Source organism: Hyalella azteca, unplaced genomic scaffold (genome assembly GCF_000764305.2).
Source record: "Hyalella azteca isolate HAZT.00-mixed unplaced genomic scaffold, Hazt_2.0.2 contig3150, whole genome shotgun sequence".
Classification (NCBI taxonomy): Eukaryota; Metazoa; Arthropoda; class Malacostraca; order Amphipoda; family Hyalellidae; genus Hyalella; species Hyalella azteca.
The window spans coordinates 485,948-500,800 of record NW_025933402.1 but is presented as its reverse complement, the minus strand read 5'-3'; the positions used below and the strand labels follow the sequence as shown (position 1 = coordinate 500,800).

The 14,853-nt window shown below is 39.3% G+C and overlaps 2 protein-coding genes across 6 annotated transcripts in view; one reads left to right on the top strand and one right to left on the bottom strand.

The window, feature by feature from the left end:
• Nucleotides 1–7,617, top strand: part of LOC108672168 (jupiter microtubule associated homolog 1) — a 29,043-nt gene extending 21,426 nt beyond the window's left edge. For 3 of the 5 annotated variants that reach the window (XM_018159795.2, XM_047879475.1, XM_018159794.2), the window contains exons 2-3: nt 4,114–4,844; nt 6,302–7,617. In XM_018159795.2, coding sequence (XP_018015284.1) covers nt 4,114–4,844; nt 6,302–6,408 — 838 coding nt within the window. In that variant the 3' untranslated portion in view covers nt 6,409–7,617. Of the gene's footprint in view, nt 1–2,273; nt 2,343–4,113; nt 4,845–6,301 lie in introns of all 5 variants that reach the window. The other 2 variants (XM_018159796.2, XM_018159793.2) reach the window with 2 other exon arrangements.
• A 42-nt stretch (nt 7,618–7,659) lies between these two features.
• Nucleotides 7,660–14,529, bottom strand: LOC108672158 (loricrin). Its single transcript, XM_047879474.1, has 9 exons — nt 14,502–14,529; nt 14,148–14,173; nt 13,618–13,662; nt 12,889–13,004; nt 12,386–12,543; nt 11,996–12,023; nt 10,661–10,778; nt 9,677–10,002; nt 7,660–8,715 (listed from the first exon to the last, which is right to left on the bottom strand). The coding sequence occupies exons 3-9, from the start codon at nt 13,658–13,660 to the stop codon at nt 8,227–8,229; spliced, it is 1,278 nt and encodes a 425-aa protein (XP_047735430.1). The 5' UTR covers nt 13,661–13,662; nt 14,148–14,173; nt 14,502–14,529; the 3' UTR covers nt 7,660–8,226.
• Nucleotides 14,530–14,853: the final 324 nt, after the last annotated feature.

The window sequence follows — 14,853 nt, the reverse complement described above, 5'->3', positions numbered from 1 at the left end:
TTACATTTGATGAATAGAATAACCGTGGATTCTTCACTTTTATTAAAGATTCTTCTATGGTTGTTAGCATAGTTGCATTGTGTACCCTCCATTGCGTGGCTCGGAGGAAAGCAGAGACGGTCAACTGGTGACTAATGCATTAGTGCTTCCTTGGCACCTTAAGCTTTTATCCTTGAACTTAGCATTAGCCATGCTAGCTAAATCGGGGATGCAGCATTTCGCGGTGTGCCTGTCGCTTCCTCGTTCTGAAATTATGCAAAAATTTAATGAAGGCATAAAAATGCACTCGTGACAGGCGCTCCCACTTACAACGAGGTATGACTCTTTTGGAATTTAAGTGCCTTTAGGCAATAGTCTTTCGTTTTAGTCTGCAATTTCGTAGTTCATACTGAAACATTTATACTTATAACCATAAGATCTTGCTACTTATAATATGTTCTGCACTGGTCTAGCGAAGCTTCCATGTTTTATGGTGGTGACCAAAATTCTTCCGCACATCTGCTTCAAGCTTCATTTTGATGAAGACATTCATCGAATCTTATACATGTATATATTTTTCTTTGTAGCAATCGTTTTAGAGTTCTTTGCAGTAAAAACGACACTGGAAAAAATACTAGACTTTTCATTATTGACCAATGGAACACATGGTGCAACGGCTATCACTTTCCCTGTGGGCGCCATCATACCTTTGTGTAGAGCCCACAACCAAGGTCGCCTGAGCGATCGCCGGTCCACTCTTGGTCGGTTTCTCTCGTGGCTGCTCCAGGGGATTTTTCTCGCGCTCAGAGGTCAAGACGACGGCAAGTCGGGCTAGTTACCTTTCTATTCACAACCCGAAAGTTGAAACTTTTACCATCAAAATTTTATTCTTCGCATGTTCATTTTACTATATTTTTCAGTTGATACTCAGTTACTCCAAACGGCAATGAATTATCAACCTGCACAATTTTCTGTGGGAAAAGGAGGGAATCAGCACGAAATTTTTTTAGAACATTTTATAATATTCATTCCGTTGTTTGTTGGTGATTGATGTCTTATAGAACTTCTTTTGAGGTGTAAGATTAATATTCACGCCTCTCTTGCTTTGCCTTCCTGTAAGGATAGAAAGTTTGGGCAAGTCACCTTGCTTTGGGTGTCGTCTTTTCTGCGGTGTTTACGTTGAATGGCAAGACCCGCCCGTGTCTTGAGGCTTGGCTGATGATGGTATCGCTTATATGATAGGTCCTTCCAGGTTTGTTTACTCGACTCCATTAATTTTGCTCATATCTTCATGGCACGCATGACACAAGTTGTCCTCAAAGATGGATGTGATATCGGGCTACGGTTTTTAAGGGCTTGCATGTCTGCACGACGGCCTCAAGTTTGTCATAGTTGTTTGCATGAAGATAGTTTCTCTAGTGTATATATACCAAATTTGTTCTTCAAAATTTTTGGTAATTATAGGCAAAGAATAATGGTTTGGTGTTTTTAGAAAAATTGTAATATTTATTCACGTTTATTTAGCTTGTATTGCTCATCGATATACTGTCCAGAAATTGTTAGACATTCTGGTGCACACACAGTTTGCATCCGTGTTCATGGAAGGTTATTTAGGCCACTTAATCTGCCCGCCATCAATAATGAATGGCGATACTGCAAGTGTGGCCCAATCTTGTCGTATCTGATGACCTGGAAGTTCACCTGCAATGCATCGATTGCATCGCGTGAGTGACCGCACTCTTGTCAGCGGCCGACGTCTTCGTGCGTTGCTCAACGAGCGTCTGCATTCATGTCAATGTTTTTTTTTTCATTAAACATACGCAATATTCATATTGAGGATTATTTGGCCTCATAGTTTAGAGATGTTGTACAATGTAGTAATTTTTAATATCTTAGCCGGGGTTTGAATTGAGGGGTGCCCGTTTCGTCCATTCGAAATTGCGGAAGTTTAATTAATTACAAGAGACGCAGAAAATATCGATTTAAGCGACAACGTTTTTATGACTGAAATTCTTATTGCATAAAGCATTCTCTTGGGTGACTTCGAAGTACCGTCAATTTACCATTAAAATAGTTCATTAAATAATTACCATGAAGCACTTGAATGAAACACGTTCCTATTATGCGTTTTGGACGTTCAAGACGTATTTCATTTTCGTTCGTTGCGAGTGAAAATCATTCTGAGCGATGCAATGCTAGTCCCATTGGCCTAAATTAACGCTATTCGTTGAGTCGGGCGTGCTATAGTTTACAGGATATATTAACGTCAACTTTTGGGGAACGCTCAATTGCAGAGTAACTCATCCTCCCGGTGGAAAGCCTCACCTCGAGTGTGATGCTGCACCGAATCCTAAAACTGTCAGGTAAGTGATGTGACTGACTACGATGAGCCCTTCGTTTCTGAGTAAAATTTAAGTATTTTAATTTTGGCAATCCCTACTGAAATGACGGCAGGGAATACTAAATTTAATATACTATTTTTGGAATGTCGTTATAGGCTAAAACAAATAATCAGATTAATTTGAGAAAGACTGTTTACTCGCGTTTTCGCTGCTCTTTGCTGCTACATAAATAAACTTGTTTCCAGGTCTAAATGTTCCAAACGCTAATAACGCTCTCACACGATTGCATGTTTCGGACGTTTCTTTTCCACGTTAAATCTATTTCTACGATATCATGCATGCCCCTTGAATGATGCAAAAGCGTTTCCCTGTTCTATTCTTAAAGTTTTGAAGTAAAGTTTCGCTATCCATTGGAGTCGAGCAACAAGTGTGAACCCCTTGATCACACATCTCGTAACGTGTGTTCATGGTAACACTTAGCTGCTGAAGTCATTATGTGTCATTATGACTTAGCTGTGTGTCATTATGTCCTATAATAAGTTCTCATCAAAGTAGAGATTCGTTCTTCAAATAATAATCTGGTGACAGGACTCACTTTTGTGCACACCGGTTATTTCATACTGATATCTCATGATCTTGCCGTCCTACAACTTGTTTCAGGATCATTATGTAAAAACGTTTCAGTACCGCTGACCCCAATGACTAAATGTAGGCTATCCTTGCTAGTTCCATGAAGCACCTGATGCCAACGCCACAGCTTTGAAGGTCGGCAGCATGCGTATTGATCTAGTCGGTCATGAACAACGGCGAGCTCTCTGTGACCACCTTCGCTCCCGCCGCGCCGCCACCTTCATGGCCTCATTAGTGCATGTTTTCGTTGACGAGTGGATACACTCGTGTGAATCTATCACATACAGATATTTAATTATTTCCAACCAGAAAGAATTAGCATTCTGAAGGTTCATGGATTTCTTTACCATCTTGTACTTGAGTATAATCATATTTTCATGTACTCATTGTGTTATTTTAAAATTTGTTGAACTGAGCAGAAAAATTAGTAAACGTTTACCTGAAATTAATACATGTGAACTTAAATATAGCTACCGTTTGCGAATGCTTTCTTTTTCCTCGTGAATTTGCTCGATTGGCTCCAGTTCCTGGCGGATTTATAAACATTATTCTGGTTTCTACTTATTAATAGACAGAGGCTGGCTGTTCATTCTAATCTCGTTTGTAAATTTAGGATGCCCGTGTTCTTAAGAGCTAGATACTACTGCCGCCACTGAAGTAGGAAGGGAAAAGTGTTGATTCATACCATCTGCAATTTGATAAAATTACTTGTCTGCGTTCCTCCTTCTTTCAATTGCTGAGGTTCTCGTAATCCTCTCCGGGGTGCGTTGCCCCGGAGTCGAACGTCTCGAGCCTAGAAGTGTATTTTTAGCCGAGAACGCCCGGCAACAGCACTAGTGAGGTCTTCTCCATTCAACAGTGACGAAAAATGTTCACTAGTATTCCTTTTCACATTTTATATCTTTATCTTTTCAGGAGCACTTCGCCACATCCTACCTCGTAAAATGCAGTCCATCTGCATGAAGTCTAATATACAGATTGTCTCTCCGCATATTATTAATCTGTTGTCTTTGATTGAATAAATAATGCATTGTGATCGTACAATAATTTCTCGGTCTTCTTAATAACTTCTAAGATGTGATTCTTCTAAATTATCGCTTTAAAGTAACATATAAATCTATAACCTAGTGACCTGCTCCTAAACTCCCGTTTCTTGTAACAGGGTGCTGAAGCCTCCTGGCGGTGGCTCCTCCATCAGCTTTGGCGATGACGACGTTCCTCCGCCTACTAAATCTCGAGGTGTCGCCGCCGCCGCTGCTGCTGAAGCCGTTCCCGAAGAGTCTACTTCTGCAGCAGGTGCTGATGATGCAGAGAGTCCTGCTGCGGAGTCTCCTGGTGTGGGAGAAAGCAGTCCTACAGAGTCTGAGGCACCTGCAACTGTTGAGCCTACCACTCCTTCCTCATCAGCTGACAGTAATGGTACGGCCAGCGAGTCGATTTCAAAGTCGAATGTAGATGATTCTAAGCCTAATGGCACTCGTGATGCGAGCACAAATGGTGCTGCGGATGCGACGAAAGAGTCGGTTGGTACTGAGGAGGGTTCTGCTAAAACAAATGGTATCTCTTCTGATCATAAAACGTCTAACGGCACTCATTCTCCCGAGAACGGGTTGATGGAGAGTAAGTCGAACGGAATTTCCGCAGAGGCCAACGGTAAGTGTAATGACTCTCAGGCTCACACCAACGGCACCAAGGAAACTTCAAACGTTGCTGAATCTGCTCCCAAAACACCCGTTTCGCCCAGCCCCGTCAACGCCGACACTAAAGGGAGACTCTTCGGCACTGAAAATTCAGACAGCAAGCCTCACGTTGCTCGCTCGACTCCTTCCAATCATCACATGAGAAGCAGCATTTTCCCTTCGTTTGATGAGTCATACTCAACTACCAACGGCAGTAAGCGCCTTCATCTTTTGGTGCATGACGTATCACTAACAGTGGATTTCAGATGACCATAGGTTGATTATCGGTACTTCAATAGTTCTTCTGAAAAAAGCTATACGTTTACTCTGACCGACATTTCCGGGCATTCGGGTTCTACTCTTGAGGGCCCCATACGCCTGTGAGTCTGACTCGCGAGGTGTATAGATTTATTCCAGTCGTTATTGCGTATTAGTTATGTTATGATAATTATTCACAAAACGGTTGTTATTATTTTAACTCGTAGAGCACTATGTAAAATATTATTATACTCTCACATTGTAATTGCACTTCACTATCTAGATGAAAAATCGATGTTTTTTTTTTTTTGGCACCAGCCTAGGATCATCTCTCACTATATGCCATGTAAAAAGTTGGTATTAGCTACAGTGCTACACCAAGTATTTATTTCGTCCGTGAAGCCATTATCTAACTGTTCTCTTCATTCATTACAAAATCTGACCGAGGAAATAAAGGGATTTACGGCCACGTGTCATTTTCGTCTGTTTGAAATTTTTTTGTCTAATTTTCCATCATACCATAAATGTCGAGTAAAGTGGAATTATATATTTAATCAATGCTACAGTCCGGAATTGAAAGCGCCTTGGGACGCTAGTTTGATTAACAACTGCTTGAGCTGAAGGCCTCGATCCGCAGCACAAACGTCCGCTTGCCTTCGTATATAAGCGTATTGGTGAAGACGCTTATATATACATTCATGTAGGCCCTTGAATGTCAGAGTAACGCTTGGACTAATTAAAGAAACTTTATTAAGCTGAAAGTTTGGTTTGTTTTTACGAACTTCTCACTTTCTCTGAAAATACATGATTTTGATTTTAGATAATTTCTCCCCTACGAATGATCGTTCTAACACACGATTTATTAATTGCACCATATTGGTGATAATACTTATAATTTTATTCTTCAGCTTTTCTGTTAATATTCTATTGATGGACCTTTGGTTTCTTCTGTTTTGTTGAATCCGTGCTACCTTGCTCTTATGCAAATCATTGCACTGTATCAGTGTACTAAAATCACTCACTGGTTTTATTGACTTTTTTTAATATGACGAGTTATAATGTGACTGATTGCAAACATTCATGTCACGCAATGTTTGATTACAAATAACCTTATAAAATATCGACATTAGCTTTATGAGCTTTATTTAATGATCTGCTTTATCTGTATTTTTATCTATATTAATTTAATTCATACATTGCATTTATTTCTGATTTGCAAAATTATCTTTGTTGTAAATTATTATTGTTTAGATTATTTATATTAAAATTGCAATTCTGATATGTTGTTATAGCACATAACTGAATTTATTTCATGAAAATTTTCTATGTTTACCCGGATTATCGACGAGCTTCATGAATTTTTGTTCTTAAGGTTTTTGAGTATATCGTTTATTAATTAATAACCTCCTGCAGACTCGACCCCCGCCGAGAGCAGCAAACCTGCCCCTGAAGTTCATCGCCAGCAAGCACCGATCAGAGTACGCCAGCCTCCTGGTGGCTTTTCCAGCCAGCTCTGGTAACTGCTGTACCCAGCCAGCTCTGGTTACTGCTGTAGCCAGCCAGCTCTGGTGACTGCTGTACCCAGCCAGCTCTGGTAACTGTTGTAGCCAGCCAGCTCTGGTGACTGCTGTAGCCATGCTTAACTGTTGGTCGCCGTGATCTAGGTTTAGAGAACACATCTGTACTTCTTTGGCATCTCGAACTTACTCAGTGTTCGTAGAAGGTGCGGTTGATCAGTGCTCACAACGAGGATGACTTGGTGTAACAAGTTCTTCTGCGCCGTGTGCCCTTTATTTTATCAAAAAATTCTGCTTGTTATGTTAGCAATTCTTTCCTTTTGATTAGAATAATTCTACGAATCTGGCCATGAAGCAGATAGATTTAGGTTTGAAAGCACAGTGTCTTATTATAGCAAGTGTATGGTAGATGCCAAAGCGGAAGTCAAGGGATCAATCAATACTCGTGTAAGTTGAAGTGTTCCAATATTAAAGCTCAAGGTTTTGTGAGTGAAAGATTCGTTTTAAGATGATTACTGTAGAAGTGTTAGGTGTAACATAAAGAAATGGAAACGCCGGGCTTCTGCATTAAATAACCTTGAAACATTTAATATTCTAATGCGCTCTTATTCTTGTGAAATGTGAATAGTAGCAAGTATTCTAACAGTATGTACCTATTTCATATCACAGCAGGATCATGCTTATCAATCTGGAATTCTGCTAACGGACCGTTTCCATACTTCAGCTCAGTTTATTATATTGATCTCGAGACATTTAAAGCTGTATGTCTAAACATTTTAACTAGAAAAAATTAAAAATTATTCCTGAGAATTATTTGTGTTCTGCTACTGCTGTAGCGGAGGAGGAATCTATTTCCGATTTTAATAGTAACGCTTGTTACATTTTCCGTTTGTTATGCTGCTATGTTTACAGGAGTTGACCTCAGTTAAATTGTAATCCGTTTTTTAAATATTAATTCTTGATTGTAAATCCTCATTCATAGATTCACAGTAAGTTTTTCGAACGTTCATTTACTAACTCGCACCGCGAGTCAAGCTCATTTTCATGCTAGTGTGATCAATTATATTCAATTCGCAAGGCCATTATTGTACGTGTTCGTATGAATAGGACCCAGCAGTATTTACGCAGTTCCATTTTAACACTCACAGCCATCACTATCTCTCAAATATAACTATTAACCAGTTTCATCACAATAAAATCGACTTAACTTATTTTTCACGTTTGATTTCCTGAGGATATACGAAGAATGAACAATGATGAAAATACGCTTTTATTTTACTGAAGTTGCTGAACATGATTAATATATTAATTTTAACCATCGACTGAAGTTACGTAATGGAGGGATGCTGTGTGATGAGAACCTTAGGACATGTCAGAGCATGACGAGTAGAAAGGAGCTACAGATCTCGACTACTAGAAAAATTCTCACAAGCAATCTTCAACCACAACTTAAAGTAATTTGCAAATCATCGTTTGTCACAACTTTACACGCAATTTTACTGCCAATACTTTATCCCGATTTGCAAAGTTGATGTAAGATTGTCAGGTTTCGATCGTAGGTAGAATTTCATATTAAATTATAGTAAAAAAGGACCTTAGTTTTACCCGAATATAGTTTGCAATCCATGGCATTTCGATAACATTCGCTACAAAAACTATTATTGCTCTAAGCCCCTTTGATCATTGTGCAAATCCCAATTAGTATTTTCTAATCCTCTCGAAAAAATAGTTCATCGTTATATCTGCTGGTAAGCCACACCTTGAAACTAATACGGTCTTGCCTACATGAGAAATGTAGGCATGAAGTCTCGATTGCAAATTTTAAAAGCCCATGTCGAAGTCCCCACCGCCCATGTCGAAGTCATCACCACCTCCCATGTAGTCATCACCTTCCATGAAGTCGCCTCCTCCTCCCATATCGTAGCCGTATCCTCCCGTCATATCATAACCTCCTCCGTAATCATCAGTGTACTGTAACCCCATGTCCGGCTCGCCTCCTCCGCCATAACTGCTCTCAAAGTTGTAGTCATTCCCGGGTTGTAGACTTTGTTCCAAGGGAGTTAGGCCAGACTCCAAGCCTCCTTCGTCTCCTTCTAGCGCGCCAGAAATCAGTCCATCGTCCACACCCCCAGTTTCGGCCCCTGGCTCTTGCGCTCCTCCATTACTGGGATTGAAAATTTCAGCATCTCCTGTGTCATCGGCCACCTGTGTTTCAGTCCCGCCACCTCCTCCAGGATTACTTGCATTTTGACCATTATCTGCGTCTCCATTATAATTCGTCGTATTGTAGTTATTTGTTATGTTGGTCTCCTGTAAAAGACAACTACCATTAAAACATGACATGCAGTGACACAGAATTATGACTTAACTAAAGGGCAATTTCGGGTAGGTAGAGAGAAACTAAGGATTAATTTAGGTCGATTAAAATGTCAATATGATGCACTTATTCATCAGCGATAGATTAAAAAAAAATTTGAAAACTTGTTAAAAGGATGAAGGACATTACGTTGATTAACGTTAATTTGGGCAAGACGTACATTTTTTAGGAACTTGTAGCACCTTTGTAGTTTAGTTATTAAATAAATTTGAAGTTTTACAGTTTGAGATTTCCATGCTAAATTTTATTGTAGAAATCTTGAAGAATTCTCTAATGTTGGCAATTATTCGAAAGAGTCTCAAAGAAAAGTTCGAAGTCGATGACCTTCGTAACGAGGTGCTGCACTGACGGAAATGAAAGAATTGAAGCTTTTCGTAAGGAAATTGTTTTCCCTTGAATGAACGTGAGGCATGCTTCTTTAAATTTCACCATGTCACTTTGGAAATAATTTGCTACGAAAAATGCGATTTTTGCAAGTAAAGCAACCAGTTATGATAAATTACATTTAATAGAAAATCTCCAGCTCGATCGGTACAGTGTTTTTTTTTAGTCGTGTTATTCACACTTCGGAAAAGTTATGAGAGTAAAACAAAATTTTGAGCGCCAAAAAAATTGAATAAAACTCGAAGAGTTTAATCAACTTCTCGCACGTTGAATCATCGTTCATAAAATTCTGCAATAAACCAAATACCTTTCGCAAATATATTTTGTATTCTACTCGTTTAGTTAACCGCGACTTGGCTAAACTACGATTTAACTAAATTAAAACTCATGATGGAATAACCTAACAAATCTGCTCATTATTGTCTCAATACTGGACTGGAGAGAAAAATATTGCGACTGCTATGAAATATTCACTTCTTCAGAGGCTCGAGCTCTCAAAAAGCTACTCACGGTCGTCGTAACGTTTCCTCCTCGGCCACCGAAACTTGGCATTGGGACTCCAAAGCCCATGCCCATCCCCCACCCCCCAAAGCCCAAGCCGAAACTTGGTACCCCCCAACCAAGCCCTGTTCCCATAACTGTTCCAAGCATCATTCCGGATGCAAAGTTTCCCATTCCACCTCCTCCTCGGTCGCGGTCAATTATTATTGTGTTTTGACCACCTCCTCCTCCATATGTTCCTCCGTAGGGTCCACCTCCATATGGTGCTCCTCCACCTCCGTAATTTGGCCCGCCGCCGTAGCCTCCTCCTCTCACGTTGCTTCCCACATGCTGACCTATGGTGGATGTGAAACGTTCATGTCAAGTAAAAGGTCGAGATTTTTTATAAATTTGTCACGATTGTGCATCATTTTTTTATTGTCACGCGGAATAAAAAAGTAAGAACATTGTTTCCAAAAAATTTGGTTCCATAATTGAAAGATTTTAGACCAAAGAAAAAATTTCAAGAGCCGCATAAATTACGGTATGATCTTACACAAAATACTATAAATATTTTCATGATGATTAAAAAATGTGGACGAATATTGCTCGAATAATAATGTCTCGTACCATTTGCTGGATATTCATTCGCTAATTTCATTTAATCTTTGTCTTTGTTGTAATTAATTTCCCTCCCCCCCTGGGATTCACTTGAACTTTAGTAAGAGCAAGTCTACAGTTACATCATAGAGGAAAATTTTAATACAATGAATGGATTGTCGCTAATGCGATTATAAACCTTTTAGCTGTCAAAATTTTTCGGTTATCGGACCATGATAATCAAATGGCGCAAAATTATATCTTTGGACTCTGCCTTGTCGATTGATGAAGTATAACCCATGTGATATATCGTCATTTGCATATATACCAAGGCAATGACATCAATTTCAATGGAAATAATACATCCAGATATTTGACACACAATTACGAACGATTGGGCTTTTTAATGCTCACTGTAGGGGGGCGGCGCCCCTCCTGGAGGTGGCGGGGCACGAGGCGCGGTGGGGGCGCTCGGGGCGGCCTGACCTCCGCCTGCTGCTGGGGCTGTGGGTAGGTTTGGTGGCGGCGGGAGCTGCAAAAATTATTCAGTAATCGGACAAGAGTAGATACTTGCTTCATAGGATATGAAGATTATGAACTAATGGAAACATATATGCCTATCAAACCAACAGAAAATAGTAGGGAAATGCGTTTGCGAATTGAAGTCCCGAATGCCAATGTTAGTTTCACGAAAGTTGTTCTTCGTGTCATCACGGCAGCGTATCTGTTAACACAAGTTGACCATTGAAATACAGCCAAAAATAAGCCGGAAATTGCTATTTATTGTTACGACTTCCATGTGATGGTATTGATTGTGAGAACTTTATACTCGTGAAAAAATACAGAGGTAAGATTAAAGATTCTTTTTAAAGTTTCTTTCCCTAGAAAATCAGATTACATGTGCTGCCCACACCTTCGTCTTAATTAATGGTAAAGCTCGTTCAGAAATAGTCTACGAACGTCTAAAGCCCCTTTCACACAGGGCAGTAGATACTGCGCGCGTCAAAAATGTCGCGGCAGTATTTACAGCGCAATCTTTCACACGAGGCGCTTTTTACTGCTGGGATCTATCAGTCTTGCAGTGCTTTATGCTTGATCAGTCCATCTCTATGTTTATGTAACAATATTTCTATATGGAAATATATCTCTATGTGAGAATAATGTATATACATCTTTATGGAAATACCTATATGTTTTATGGAAAATACATCTTTTATGAAATATATCTCTATCACTTTAAGGAAATATATATATTTATCAATGTATATCTTTATGTTTATGTAACAATATTTATGTACCGATATTTATGTAACAATATCAGTCTTTAATCTATCAGTCTTGTAGTGCTGTTTACTATGCACCTAAAATACGGCCCCACTGTCTGCTGGGATGTGGCGTCAAAAACCGCCCAGTGTGAAAGATTACATTGAATACCATTGCAAGCTAAACTGTCGTGGCAAATCTATCGCCGCAGTTTTAGCTTGACACACGCTGGCGTCAAATTCTACGCCGCAGTAAATGCATGTCGTGTGTGAACAGCAGTGCACATTTCGTATGTCCGCTAAGGTTCGGCGGTAAATACTGTCGGACGCTGGCAGTATTTACTGCCCTGTGTGAAAGGGGCTTAAGGCTCATTCAGAGGTCGGCTCCCAGACATTAGTTCTTTCGAGTATCGTGGTCGGAAGAATTCGAGTCATTCTAGGCAAGGACTGATAATGGCAGGTTTAATTGGATTTGTTCTGTACTCACAGTGTTGCTGATGGCAGTCATCCATTGGCTGCAATGAATTATTGAACAGATCAATTTTAAAATTTAAATTTGCATTTTATGACACAAAAGTACGGATGTTAACTTGTTTATAGTTATTTGGTCTTAATTTAATTTAAAGTGCAAATTTTTGCATGCAGTAATTTTATTAATATCATTCATTTTTCTTATTTAACTGTTATGCCTATTTGACCCCAGCTTTACGAAAATTATGTTCTAATCACATTTCTAAATTCTCTAAAGTAAAATTCGTACATTCTGGGTCTCATATACAATCATTAGTTGACCTAGATTGAACCGTTAACGATTTTCCCCCATATTGCTAAAAATATAGATAATATATATAGATTTCAAAACAACTATAGGACTAACTTGAGATCGTCATCGTTAGCTGCGAGGAACCAATGTGTTTCTTCTTTAGACTCGGTGCCGAAGACCATGAGCCAGTTAGGCTCAGCATTCTTCGGTAGCTCTGGCTTGCCAGGCACGTAACTGGCATACGGCCCTGCCGCTATCATTTCCGGGGCCTCCTGCAAGTCAGGAATGTCAAAAAATAATTGGTACAAATTGTTTTGAATATACATTGCATTTTGAAGAATATTTCAAAATGAGGTAAAATTAAATCGCATTAGGTCGTAGAAGTTCGAGGCTAGGAGGAAATCACGGGTCACGAAAGAGCGAATGAAGTAACTCCATGCCAGCGGCCGAATCTGTTAACATTCTTTAACACGGATCTTGACGCGTGGATGATCAGAAAATCCTCTTGCCGTTACCTAGATTCTTCGATTTCATTGATAATTATATTCGTATCAATATGATCACTACGCACTTCACTGTCATAACGTTCGACAAAAATCATGCACAACACAGCTAACCTTGAGTATAATTCCCCCCCTAAGTGTGCTCTCGTCGTGGCCGGAGTACCACTCGAGGCTGCTGTCTTCATGAAGCACAAGCCACTCCTGACGCCAGTTGCTGCCGATGAAGCGCTCTGAATGACAAATGAATTGAACTTAGCCCGTGTCAAGCTGGTTTCGAACATCTGGTCGTTCATGGCGCGTGGATCAACTCCAATCTTTGACAAGTGAATTATTTTCAGCTATGATATTTTAGACGCTTACAATGAGCTATTTTCATGGTGTATTTTGATTCCTGTTGTATATCGACACTCTCTAAGTAGTCTATTCTGCTGACAAGTAATGGAAATTAGATAAATTTTTATATGTTTACATTGAAAAATGAGAAATTCTACCAAATGCAATCACACTGAAAAAAATAAATTGCTTTCAATGCTTGGACGTTAGAAGGTCTAACGTTAAGGACCTAAAAAATAACGTGTGCTCAAGAAAAAATCAGCTATATCGCCAATTTGTTTCGAAGGCTTAACTTGGATAACATAAACATTCATTTAAGATACTCGAATATATCCATTTATAATCCAGGTTTAACACAATTTCTGCACCGATCACCGGATATCAATTCAGCCCAAATGTGTGCCAATATAACTTGTCGTATTCGGTAACAGGCACTAGTAATTTTGATCTCAAAACGTGTAACATATGATCAATAGCAACCGACAAACTGCACGTTGATGACAAACTTACTCTTGTACCGCGAAATGAATCCTTTCTTGACGGGTTTTGCCATGGCTGCGAATGAAAAATCATTATTATCATATGTATACGGTATGATGACTTCATCTCTGAACTGGCGCGATAATTTTAACACAAAATAATTTCTTGAATCGTCACTTCTTTTCAAGTTTAATTGACTTGACCTACTGGCTCGCATACTATCCGGGGTCGACAATTGATTATTGAAGCGGGTACGGCATGCTAGGGCGAAATCGCTGGAAAAAGTTGTCTAATTAAAGGACATCATTACCTTCATTTATCGATTATGCAATTTATTTCACTCTCTTCTCTAAAAATTATCATCAGATAATGTTAATCGTTTTTCGCGAAACATTTTGTGACGGTAATTAAAGAATTATATTAACTTTATCGGATACATTGTGGTCTAAATAAAAAAATGAACCTGAAATTCTGCAAGGCAATTTAATGTCCGCTTACAATTTAAAAGATGCAAAGTTTTCAAGTAAAATCGGCTTGGAGTAAACTATCGCAACACTCACATATGGTTTTGATTGAACCGCTGCTGCTGCACATGATTGGGTCGTAGTTGAATGGTACGCTTCAAATACCAGGTTCATTAAATAAAAATAACAGACTACACTGGCAGGTACAATGACAATGACTTAAAAATTAAATTTAAATGGGAAATAATAACAGCCTACCTACAAGAGAACCTAAACTTTAATACAAACGTGATTTCCGTGTTGCGTAGCTAGAACGTGGTTAATTAACTAACATAATATTGTGATAAAGTCAAAGGTTGCTCGATTCTTCGTGATTAAGCAATCACAGCACTCAGAATTCACGTTTAAATTTCATTTATGAGTGTAATCGGAGAAACGATATCTGTTTACTTATGGTTTCGTGACCGGCCCCGAATGAGCTGCGCACTGTTGGCCGCCGCGTCGTAGAATGCAAGCTTTCGTACTCGAAGAGTCAGACAACGAGGAGGTCCATCGATAAACATTGTGTGTTCCATTGCGCTTCAGCGGCTTCTACCTGGTTGATCGAATAAATACATTGGAATAATGACGCTAATTAATACTATATTACCGCTTAAATGTTGTTTAAAACTTTCTATCGAACGAAATGACGATAGATCGGCGTTATTTTGGCACTTATTCTTCAATACTAGCAAGATTAGCCAGACTACTCTTTTTGGGTGCAGAGATACGGACAACGTTCAGGTTATGGCCCGCATTTAAA